At 32.4% G+C, this 12,679-nt stretch overlaps 1 protein-coding gene across 13 annotated transcripts in view; it reads left to right on the forward strand.

The window, feature by feature from the left end:
• LOC129947202 (tensin-1) overlaps positions 1-12,679 on the forward strand; it is a 179,481-nt gene that overhangs the window by 154,521 nt on the left and 12,281 nt on the right. For all 13 annotated transcript variants that reach the window (XM_056057659.1, XM_056057660.1, XM_056057666.1 and 10 more), the window contains one exon: positions 428-1,424. In XM_056057659.1, the coding sequence (XP_055913634.1) occupies positions 428-1,424 (997 nt within the window). The remainder of the gene's footprint in view (positions 1-427; positions 1,425-12,679) is intronic.

The raw sequence follows: 12,679 nt of genomic DNA on the forward strand, positions 1-12,679 counted from the left end.
CACAAACAATCGGAGTCCCTTCAGCTAATAAATTAATTTTTTAGTAATGTTAAAAAATGTGCCTTCTATTTCTATCTATGCTTCTAAAATGATAAGTTCGAAAGAATTGCAGACGTAAGCCATTTTTAGTTTTCAATTTTCAATATAATATGCTGCAATATCTAAAAATGATTAATTCGTCAAACATTACCTCAATTTTATAAAATAAAGCAAGCATGTTATTTTAGAATCAACCTCTAGCCTTGCTTATTCTATTTTCAATAAGTTTCCATCACAGATTATAACTTTACGAATAAATTTCCATTGAAAAAAAAAAACAACCATAACATATGTTTGTTTATGCACAATGATTCATATTTACTTATTATTCACTCAAGTGCAATGTGCATATTTTGTATTAATTTTTTGTTTTTTAATCTATTTTCAGAAGATCGTCATCGTGAACTTGATGACATTCTGAGTGACATGCTATTAACAGTTCAAGACATACCTGACTTCCAAAATCGTAAATCAAGTACGCATTCGATTAACCAATACGATCGTAGTCAAAGTGTCGTGTCGCACGTTTCTGGTACCACCCCCGCATCATCCCCCGTGTACACGTTACCAATACCAAACACGCCCGCGCACAACACCAATCGCGAACTAATACACAACTCGCATTCATATGTGTCGCAGGAAAACGTGCAACGCCACTCCAATTCGAATTCATACAACAAGCAAGATCGGTTCGATCCGTACGACACAGCTAGTACAACAACCACGCTAACACCGCCACCAAGTGAAAGTGGTCGCGATACACCAAACCTGTTCGGCGGCGGTTACCATAGCAGCACCAGCAACATATCGTTGGTCCAACAATCGCGTCAACAACAGCAGCCGCCACCTCCGCGACGCGAAACAAATACTGCATCAACAATGCCTTTGCAACACGGCCAAATGACGCCGCAGAAAAATTCGCAACATCAGTCAGCGACATATCAGCGAGTAGTGCGGACGTCTAAGGAAACAAATCCGATCACCTCTGAAGACGAAGATAATATTCCGTATCACGCGCGTGAACACTCTCAACCGTTTACCTACGGCAACCTTCCTTCTAACGGTGTACATTTGAACGACGTCAACGATCCGGACAATCTTCAAAAGGATCCTAGAATGATAAAGGCTCAATCGGGACTCACCAGTCCCATGCTGGTGCGTAAGACATTTGGCGGTGGTGTTTCTAGCGAGTCTACCTACAACACGTTGCGGAAGCCCGATTTTGAGGAAATGCTTCGTGAGCGTCGCGAAAAAGTCATGAGCGAAAAGTACTCAATTAGCGACAAACAAACAGTGGCCTCTAATGGATATCAAAACTACTACAATGACCCATTGAAGCGCTCCAATACTCTCGATGGATTTCATCGAAGCACAAGCACTAATGAGTGAGTATTTTTTTTTATTTTTGAATTAACTTCAACTTCAAATTAATATTTTTGATTTTAAAATCAACTAAATCTCTCTATTCGGAATAAATTAAACTTCGAGTAATATCATTTCATAGATACATATGTATCTACTCCGAAACATTATTAAAGACGTTTTATTGAAATAGCTTTTAAAATGAAGATATTAATAAATTTATTAACAATTTTAACGGAAGCAAGTTTTTGAATGAGACTACAACTACCTAGATTAAAGTTTCTTTTTTAAAGTGATCACAAAGTTTGCCTGTTCATTTGTGTATTCAATAGCTAAGGACCTTATACATATGTATTTAAAAAACATATTTTTTTGGTAAAAATTTTCCCAGATTTTTGTTGATAATAATAGAATTTATGGATACATTTTAAGATTTCTGATCTGCGCTAAACTTAATTTAATATCCAAAGTTACGTACATATGTGTGACATGAGCCGGAATTCTAATGTCAATGGAGACTTTATTTGCGGTTTAATTGAATTACAAAGGCGTAGATACATGCAACACTGTTATAGAGGGGTTTGTGGGTCGTTTGCTGGTGTAGCTTGATGCCAGTGTTGCGTTACTGATTAAGTTATCTCACATTACATTACCCAGCGTCCTTGACGCAACGCCACAATTAAGTCGTTCTATTTTTGAAATGAAATCTTAGAACGTCAAAAGGTCGTTCGTGCGGCAATACTCGTACACAACTTGTGGTACTGCAAATGCAGACAAGTGTGCAACAAAATATTAATTTTTTGGCAAACTATCGAATGAGAGAATATGAACAAAATGTGGTTAACATTTGTTGGCCATAATAGAGAAGAGTATCTATGGTTATCATTTCAAAAAAATCCCCCTTTCGGAGGGGAAAAGTATTTTCCGGTAACAGATTTGATGTTGATTTATTTGCCGTTTATCCACACTCCCTGCCCACACACTTTAGATTTTTCAGTGATAAATTGTTCACAAATTATTGCATTTTGAGGAAAAGATTTTTATTTTTTCTTTAAATTGTGTAAACTGGTTGTTCTTGTAATTATTTTATGGTGGCGGTATGTAGGTCCGTATTTGAAATTTCATGCATGGGCGAACGGCTATTTTAGTACCTAATGTGAGTTTTTTTTGTATCTGGTCTTTTTCCTTATTTGTAAATTTGTTTACAAGTTCCAGTTGAAGAAGTTTTTTGTTTGTAAGAAAAAATACATAAGATTTAAACAAAATAAAACCTAACCAATTCAGCATCCGGTCTTTGTTTAAATACTTAAAACCATAAACAATATAATTAAATGGCGTAGAAAAGTTTTGTTTCTATTGTTATTTATCTTGTTGATTTAAAATTGTTCTTATTAAGATACTTAACATTGTATCCTTTTGTATGCTTCAAACTCAGAGTTTATTGAATTAAATGTTTTCTTCTATAAATATTTTAATTCTTATTTGTGTTCACAAATTTTTGTATGGCTGAAACACAAACACACTTCAGCTTCGTCTGCGTCGATGGGCCTGCTTCGAGGTTACTCTGAATGACATTTCTATAATAACCAATGGGAATAACTCCAAAAACAAACGCATTTTGTTTGTTGATTTTTTTTTTCAACTGTGGAGCTGTCAGACAAAGCAAAAGTTGAGGATTTTTAGATACTTTGTCAAACGACTTGGATAGCTGTATTGAGATAGCTGTAAAAAAATAGAAACAACTTTTAGCTGTTCACAAAAAGCAGAGAAACATTTAAGCTTCGAAGTCAAAATTGTTGTTAGAATAAACCAATTCATGGATAATTCAACTGACCTAGCAAATTGGTCATCTACAAAACGAGAACAAAATACGTCAATTTTGAAGTTTAATTAAATAGATCATAATTACTTTTTAAAATTCGGAGGCAAATATCTTCTTCATCGTCTATTACATATGTAAAGAACATCCTCAAATACAACTTTAGCTAAGATTTTGTACCTTTTTGTTTACCAACAATTCAAAAAAGCTAAAACCAATTTTCTTGTTTCTTGAAATTCAACCATATGTTGAATCAGTTGTTCTGTCAAATACTTACATACCCCAGAAATTCTTGGATACCTTTGGATTTCTTTGGATTCCTTTTCATTTCAGCTGTTTTTGAATAGCTATTATTTTACACGTAAAACACTAACAAAATGTATCCGGATACCCTATGACCTCTTTCACACGTGACGATTAATTGCTCATGGATAAAAACCGTACCGATTTTAACCGTATGGATGAAACCGTCTCGTGTGAAAGATGCTTATCTGTCTGAAATTAAACGCAGCCATTGTGATAGCATGCATTGAATTCCTATGGCTGAACTCGTAAACGTCAGGAAAAGCCGAAGCTGAAACATTTTTGTGTTACAGCCATTAAACCTTCCTTGAAACCCAAGTGTAGTTTATTTTCTTTTACTAAAATAATGCAATGTTTATTTTAAAATAATTTACGGTACAGTTCAAACATATTATATAGCTCATTCGTGTGCAAGGGTGGGTCCAGACTTTTAATCAGACTAGTTTTTTAGCACCGCTTAAAAATGTTCTTTAATGTTCAAAAGCATTCCAACAATCCAAAAGGATTCTAAATATGCAATATTTAAGAGATCAAATACAATAGTTTTATTTTCGTATTTTTAATTTAAGGGAAAAATGTGCTTTTAAGTACATAATTTCTCTAAAAACATAAATTTTTAGTAAGTCACTCACAAATTCAGAATCTCTTCTCGCTTGTCCCAAAGGCATTAGAATTGTTGGTCATTTGTAAAAAAAAAAACATCAGGAATTCTTCCTCTTCATCGGTTCCTACGCTCGTTGTCAATGACACTCATTTTGTTAGCTCTTTAAAGAAAGCTAATCTCTTTGCTAGGCAGTTCGCCGCCAATTCTACGCTGTCAGTGAGTGTTATGACTCCGCCTGTACCTGAGCGAGTTAGTGATTCTATGGGAAAAATCTTTTTTCGCACTCGTACTGTGGCAAGAGTCCTTAGAGATCTAAGCACACATAAATCCGTTGGTCCGGATGGTATCCCCGCTATTGTTCTAAAGAGGTGTTCTTCAAAACCATTGCGTAAGCTTTTTCATCTGTCCTACTTCTTAAGTCCCGTTCGGAGAGGACAGAAAGCTGCATTTGTCCAGCCCATCCCCAAAAAAAGCGAATCTTCCTCACCCTCTAATTACCGACCGATTGCACTTACGTCCCTTCTCTTCAAGGTCATGGAAAAGATGATTAATTATAAGTTCAAGAAATATCTTGAAGATCGAAAGCTTCTTAATGACCGGCAGTACTACTTTCGAAGCAATAGGTCCACTGGTGATCTCATGATTCATCTCACCAAACAGTGGAGCAAATCTTTACATCACTTTGGAGAAAGTAAGATTATTGCACTTGATAATTCAAAAGCTCTCTTATAGAAAATGCCTGCTTTCGGTTTTCATGTATCCCTGCTTTATTGGATTAGTAATTACCTTTCGGATAGTTTAATTCAATTGGTTGAATTCAAGTGTAAAAACCATAAAATAAATGCTGGTTTGCCACAGGGTTCTTTCTCATTTTTATTAATAATCTCCTGTCTGCAACATCTAATCCAATATATTGTTTCGCTGACGATAGTACTTTTAGTTTTTGATATTCGTTTTCAGACTCACATCCCTCTTCTTCGGATGTGGAACTGCAACAACAAAATATGATAAGCTCATTAAATTCCGACATTAACAGCATTGTTCGATGGGGATTAAAAAACCACGTGGAATTTAATGTTTCAAAAAAGCAATGCTGTTTTGTATCGTTAAAGCGAGATATACCCCCATTGCCATTATCCATGGATGGCACTTGCATCAATGAGACTGAACACCTCGATATTCTCGGTATGTGTGTCACCAACCACCTCTTGTGGAATGATCACATACACGATTTCGCAAAAACGCCGCAAGGTGTTTGGGTTTCCTTAGGCGATGCAAAAAGTTTGTCTTCCCCTCTGATCTGGCTGTTATCAACAAGACTAACATACGTCCAAAGGTTGAGTATAACTCCCATCTCTAGGCTGGTGCTCCTGCAACTTACATAAGCCTCTTGTATAGTATTGAACTTAGAGCATTTAAATTGATAGATTATAACATCATCATAAGTTCATTTAATTCCCTTGAACATCGTCGTAAGATCTCCTGTCTGACCATTTTTTACCGTTATTTTAACGGCTTATGCTCTAGTGAAATAGCCAGTTGCATTCCTCCCATTAAACAGTTCAACCGTAATACTCGCGCGCTTCTAGCAATGCTCATCAGTATACCCTCGGCCGTACTATCAAATACAGATATTCGTTCTTTAGCCGTACTACGCGAATGTGGAATGCCTTACCACACTCTGTCTTTCCTAGTCATTGCAATATTCAGGAATTCAAGACCAATGTGCACCTACATCTCCTTTTAAAACCCTCTCTCCTCTTCCTTGAGTGTGTGTATTATTAAAAAAAAAGTTCTTGTATTAAATTAATAGATATGAAACGTTTATTATGTTTTTCAATTAGCCATTAGTTTAATGAGAGTGTTACTTTTGCTGCTTTTGGGACATTTATGTTCTTGAAATTCGTTTTTAAATCTCAGTTGTAGTTCACCACAGCAAAATTCATTTAAAAAAATAGATTTCATGGAATACAAAACGAGTTTCAGGAATTTAAAGAAAACTTATCGATTTTTTATTCAAGGTTTCTTCTCAAGAACCTGAATATCTGCTCTTTTTTATGAAAGTAATTTTAAGACTTACTAAAGTTTTTCCATATTTTAAATTGTAATGAAGTCTTTTATAACTTATACAACTTAACTGTGTTAGCTTTATTGGTCATTATATGACCCCTCTGGATCAACCATTGGTCCAAAATTCACGAGTTAGTGTTGCGCGATTTGAATAGGCCTGGATTTCCGGTTTATATTATGTTCTTGGTCCAGTCTTCAGTAATGCCTTTAGCTACTAATTTTAAAGTAGAAAATACAAATTCTTTTTTCGTATATAAAAATATATAGGCGCTCATAAAAATTGCATGACTCCTATGAGGCTACAACCGCCCTTCTTAATTCGCCATTGCTTTGTGTGATTGTGGCAACTATTTAGACGGATAGATGTAACTTGCTCGACGACCAACCTATGAACTTGCTGTATCTCTGAATTCTTTTTACATTGCTAAAACTTGACCAAATAACGTCATTTCTAATATGTTTACTTTATAAACACGAAGTAAAATTGTGTATTGTATTCGTATAGACGAAAAAATCAAGAATATTATTTATGAGGAAAAAACATGCTCTTGATATCTTTCATCGTAAAGCCAAAAATGAAAACGTATATTTTTAAATAGCAGAAAGTCATCCAATAAATTTCGACACTTGGTCTTAAAATTGGCAAACTTTCAACTTTTTTTAAAATTACTCTTGTGTGTTTGTTTGGTTAGTGTTTTTTTCTTTCCACACATATGTATGTACCAAACTACCTAACCGCCAAAAGCTTTTAAACCTAAAATTTGGCAAACAAAACGAGTCTTCTATGCGCGTTCGCCCTACTTATTATGTATGAACTATAAAGATCTAAATCTTTAAAATACTTTATACTATTAATCATCGACCGCATGCAAAACAAAATGACTTAAAATTCTCAATCATCTTTATTTAGAACCGCGCCATGCCACCGCCATCCATGGCTACCGGCCACCCGTTCGTTCCGTTTCGATTTTATTTAAATATCTAAACGAATCGAAAAATCATGATTCACTCATGCTGATCTCTGACGTCTGACCGAAATGTGAATTTGTCAAATACTTTTCTCTAAAATGCACAACAAAAGAAAAGCGAAGTCTACAATGAAGTCACTTTCAAGTTTTAACAATGAGGTACAATTGTACATTATAATACAAGTCCATACATAAGTGGAAAAAGAAGTGGAGAAAGAAAAAGGCACAGCTACTAAAAGAATTAACATTACGCCTTAACTGAGGCTGTTAGTGTTGATTGACAAATGGGTGCCTTTTTTAAGTGGTCAAACTGTCTTTCTCTTTGGGTTTTATATGTTTTCCTTGAAAAAGTTACTACAATCCAAATTTTCGGAAATTTTAAGAAGACGCGCCTTGCAAGCTATGATGTCATAGTCTTGCCTACTCATCAATAAGAACTGCATCTTGCTTTTCTGTAGATGTACAGTAGCGTAACAGTGCAACCTAAGGCCTTTACCTGGCAAATCTTGGTATCGATCGGTTGTACATTGATGTATTTTTATTGATTGAAGTAGGTATGAAGAGTATTTCCATTCTTCCTTTCTCTCGCGCCCTCTTTAGTTGAGGCCGTTCACAAATGCTGACTTATACCAACCGCGCATCTTAAAAGTCCGACAAACCGTCAGATATATTTTGATACATACGACATAGCTTTATTAAAGTCGTATAATGTAAGGTGATGAATTAGTGGGCTTAAGAATATGATGATGACGTCATTTCATCTCAGACTTGCAGTATAGAGGCGTTAAAAAGATGCAAACACTTGTTTTGGACTTTTGCAAATATAATTATTTAAAAGGCAAACCGATATATCGTATTTGTGTGATAATATAGTCAATTTTTCGCACAGATGTGACTGATTCATATTTTAACTCTGATTATACAACATACATAGGTACTTACATACCTTTCGACAGCAGCCAACATAAATTGAAAACAGGAAAATATTACTAGGTATGTACGAGTATGTATCTCTCTGTGAGTTTTTTCATTCAATTCATTCAGGGCTACAGACTTACACGAGTATTATAGTTAAGCAATGATAGGAGTATAAAATACTCAAGTAGCTAGCATGTGCAGTACATTCAATTTAAACAAAAAAGAAAAACAATCTATAGTTGTATGGAGAAGTTTTAGCAATATATTGGATAATTATTGTTTGAAGAATTGGGTGTAAAATGAAATGTAGATGAATTGATATATTTTCCAATTGTAATAACTATTTTTGATCTATGGATTATAAATATTATAATCTTATGGTCTCGGTGTAATTTTAGGTCATAAATATTATTCTTAACGACAATTTTTAAAATATAATTATATTTAATTCGATACTTAACTTTTTTGTCTTATAATGGGTGGACATATTGACTTCCCATTGGGAGTTATTGTAATCGGTCCGATTTGTCGAATTGAACATTTTGACATTTCTCGACGTTTTAAGGTCCCTAGAATCTAAAAAAGAGGAGGGGATGCGACCCACACTCATAATTTCTCATCCGGTCTGTCGATTTGTCTTGCGTTTGTTGGTTTTCGGTTTGGGTTAAGAAAATTGTCAGTTGAACTATTCTTAAAAAATTTTAAAATTACCAACAATTTTTTTCATTTAAAGAAATTGTTTAGTTTGAAAATCTAGTTTTATTAAATAGATTTTTAGTCGAAAACAAATTTTTACCAATTTAAATAGCATAGCATAGAACCAAACATACATTTTTACCAAATTTGCGTACTATTTGTTGTAGATTGTATTTTTTTATGAAAAAATGGACTGTTGAATTTTTATAAAAAAAAACTACTGAATATCAAAAATTTTCTGTGAAATAAAAAAAGTTTGAAGACAATATTTTTAATTTTTGAAAAGCTACTTAAGTTTAAGTATTGTTTTTTTGTTAGGTTTTTATTTTTTGTAAGAAACCTGTCAATGAGATTGTTCTCAAAATTTTACTGAATGTTAATAACAATAATGTTTAAAAGATACAAGTAGATTAAAGCCAATATCTCAAGGTTTTGAAAAGATATTTGAGTCGAAAATCAATTTTTACCAACTTTTATTAATTTTTGTGTTTAGGTTTTAATTTTTGTAAGAAAACTATCAATTCGATTTTTCATAATCTCATTTTTTGAAAAGATATTTGAGTCTAAATTCAATTTTTACCAACTTTGAGTAATGTCTTTTTAAGGTTTTTATTTTTGTTTTTTAAAACTGTCAATTCGATTTTTCACAAAATTTTTCTGAATGTTAATAACAATATTTTTTAAAAGATACAAGTAGTTTAAAGCCAATATCTCAAAGGTTTGAAAAGATATTTGAGTCGAAATTCTATTTTTACAAACTTTTATTAATTTTTTGTTTAGGTTTTTATTTTTTGTAAAAAAAAATTGTAAATTCGATATTTCTCAAAATTTCACCAAATGTTAAAAACGTAATTGCTTTTGCACACAATTGTTTTGGTGCTAAAATTGTTTTGTATTCGTAAAGTTTTCGAGGTGACAAATTTTTTTGTTTAATTTATAAAAAAACGTTAATTGGATATTTTTCAAAAACAATATACTTGTTTGGTATTAACTTACAGTATTTATTATATAAAATGTAATTCAAATCTCTAGAGTTTTTGGTTCGTAAGATATTTAGGGTTAAGCAAAATGTTCAATTTTTTTTAAACTGCTATGGTAAAAAAACCAATCACGCAATTTTCTGGAGGGCACTTAATGCATCTTTCTGGCTTATTATTTGTATAACAACATTTATTTGAAGTCGATATCTCTTCTGGTCTTGGCAAATCGGACCCATTACAATAACTTCCTATGGGAAGTTAATAAAAGATTTTTAAAAAGGTGTCTGTGTGAGTGTACAAGAGTTTGACAAGACATAATAAAGTGTAAATTAAAAATACGAGTATAACAATTTCATACAAACATTTTACAAATGACAAAAACTTAATAGATAGTGGCTCTTCCTTTATTTTGAATAACTGCAAGAAGATGTTTTGGCATGCTGCAGACCAAGTTTTTTAGAATGTCAGCTGAAGTTCTCTCCCATTCGTTTTAAGGCTCCCCAAAAGATGGTAGATTGCGACGCTCTTTATAAATGGACTCCAGTCATTAAAATTAAATTGGGTTAAATTATGGAAATTGCGGTGGCCATTCTAGTACGTCAATATTATTTTGGGCAAAAACTGATTACTTTGTATCTGCTAAAGCAGAAGAAACTAAGTTTTCTCTTATAATAATGATTTTGGCGATATTGCGAACGCCACTAGAGGAAAAATAACCCTAGACAATCACCGAACCACCTCCGTGCTTCACGGTTGTTAAATGCACTTAGGGCTGAGTCTTTCAGATAGTTTGCACCAAACTCGCTATCTGACTTTTGAGACTCATCTATCCAAATGTTGCTCTCCTAAAATGCTTTCTGCTTTGCCATAAACATTCTTGCAAAAGCTAGCCGTTTTCAAATATTAATCGGACGAAGCAATGGCTTTTCTCTTAAAAAAAGTTTTTTTTTTTAAACCACTTTCATGGCGTCACCTTTGTAACGTCCTTGGTGCTATATATTTATTCCTTTATGTTTCAGGCAGAAAATAAAGGGTTTTTTGAGCCTCAATTTTAATTCATGTCGACATCAATTTCTGGGGTATTTCTATTCCTTTCACAAGAACTTTTTAAACTGGCAACTGTTCCGCGTTCAATGAAGTTGAGGCAAATCTTTATTAAAAGTGATATAAAAAAGCAAAGCATACATTGATTTTGCACTTTAATTTGTGTGACAGTGTATCTCAAGAACAACTACAGAGATATCGACTTAAAATAAATGTTGTTATACAAAAAATAACACAGACTCTCAAAAAATTGATTGGTTGGTTTTCTACCATAGCAATTAAAAAAGGGGGTTACATTTTTTTTACAAATAATAAAAACCAAAAATATATTACTTAAACTCAGTAAAATTTTGAAAGATATCGAATTTCTCAAGAAAATTGCGTGGGTGTTTTTTTTTCATAGCAGTTCAAAAAAGGTGGAAATGTTGGTTAACCCAAAATATCTTACGAATCCAAAACAGTAAAGACTTGAACTAAATTTTATATAATTTATTGTAACGTGATACTAACCAAGTATATTTTTAGAAAAAATCCAATTAAGGATTTTTTTATAAATCAAAAAACCTGACAATTTTACGAATACAAAATGATTTTATCACCAAACCAATTTTGTGCAACGAAAAATAACATTTTTAACACCTGGTAAAATTTTGAGAAAAATCGAATTGACAGTTTTTTTTCGACTCAAATATCTTTTCAAAAATTTGAGATAATGGCCTCCAACTAATTTTAATTTCTAAGAAATATTGTTTTCAACAGTTTGAGAAAAATCGAAATGACAGCTGTTTTACAAAAAAAAATTAATAAAAGATGGTAAAAATTTCGATTCAAATATCGCTTAAAAACTTTTAGATATTGGCTTAAAACTACTATCTTTTAAAAAATATTATTGTCAACATTCAGTAAAATTTTGAGAAAATCGAACTTAAGGTTTTTTTTACAAACAATAAAAACTTAAAAGAAAATTTACCAAAAGTTGGTAAACTATTTCTTTACATGGAAAATATTGTTTGTAATTTTAAAATTTTTAAGAATAATTCAACTAACAATTTTTTTAACCCAACACGAAAACCTACAAACTTTTAAGCAATACAAATCGACAGACGGGATGGAAAGTTATCAGTGTGGGTCGCATCACAGCCTCTTTTTTATTTTCATTATCGACTGTGTTTTAAGGATAGTCATAATCGTTTAAGAGCGTTGAAAAATAAAAAAATGTCTCTTCACAAGCTATTTTTTTTAGCGATGTTCCTAATTAGTATTTTTTCTATGGCTAATCATTTCCTAAAACAATTATTCTTCATATATATTTTCTCATATAGGCATACATTTCCGGCTAGTTTTCTTAACATTTCATCTTAATCCAAAACCGCCTTTTTTAAAAACCAACACTTTATATACTAATTAAAATTAAAATTGTAAAAATATGGATTTAATATGGGGGCGAAAAATTCGTGTTTAATTGGCTGATACTTTTGCAGCATTCAAAAGAAAAGGTCAAAATAATTCAGAATTAATTTAAGTGGGCGCCACGTATTTTAATCTGTTTCAAAATAATTTTAATAAATTATTGAGATATGTATAAACGCGCAGAACGCGATCTCTAACTTCAATGTCAGCATCAGCGTGAGCATTGTCTTCGCCTCTTATTTTTAAATAAAGATCACACAGAAAAATAAACAGAAAATTATGAAGGTCAAACATTTCGATTCTATGCGATCTTGATCGCACTTAATGCTTAATTCGTTCTATAACAAATTTATCAATCAATATGGAATGTTTTGTTTTTTTGTTGTAAGAAACTGGAAAAAGCTTTATGGATATCAATGAAATTAAAATTGTTTAAATTAAATGATGTAACTGATTTGTGTTTGAT

The sequence above is a fragment of the Eupeodes corollae genome, chromosome 2 (genome assembly GCF_945859685.1).
Source record: "Eupeodes corollae chromosome 2, idEupCoro1.1, whole genome shotgun sequence".
Lineage (NCBI taxonomy): Eukaryota > Metazoa > Arthropoda > Insecta > Diptera > Syrphidae > Eupeodes > Eupeodes corollae.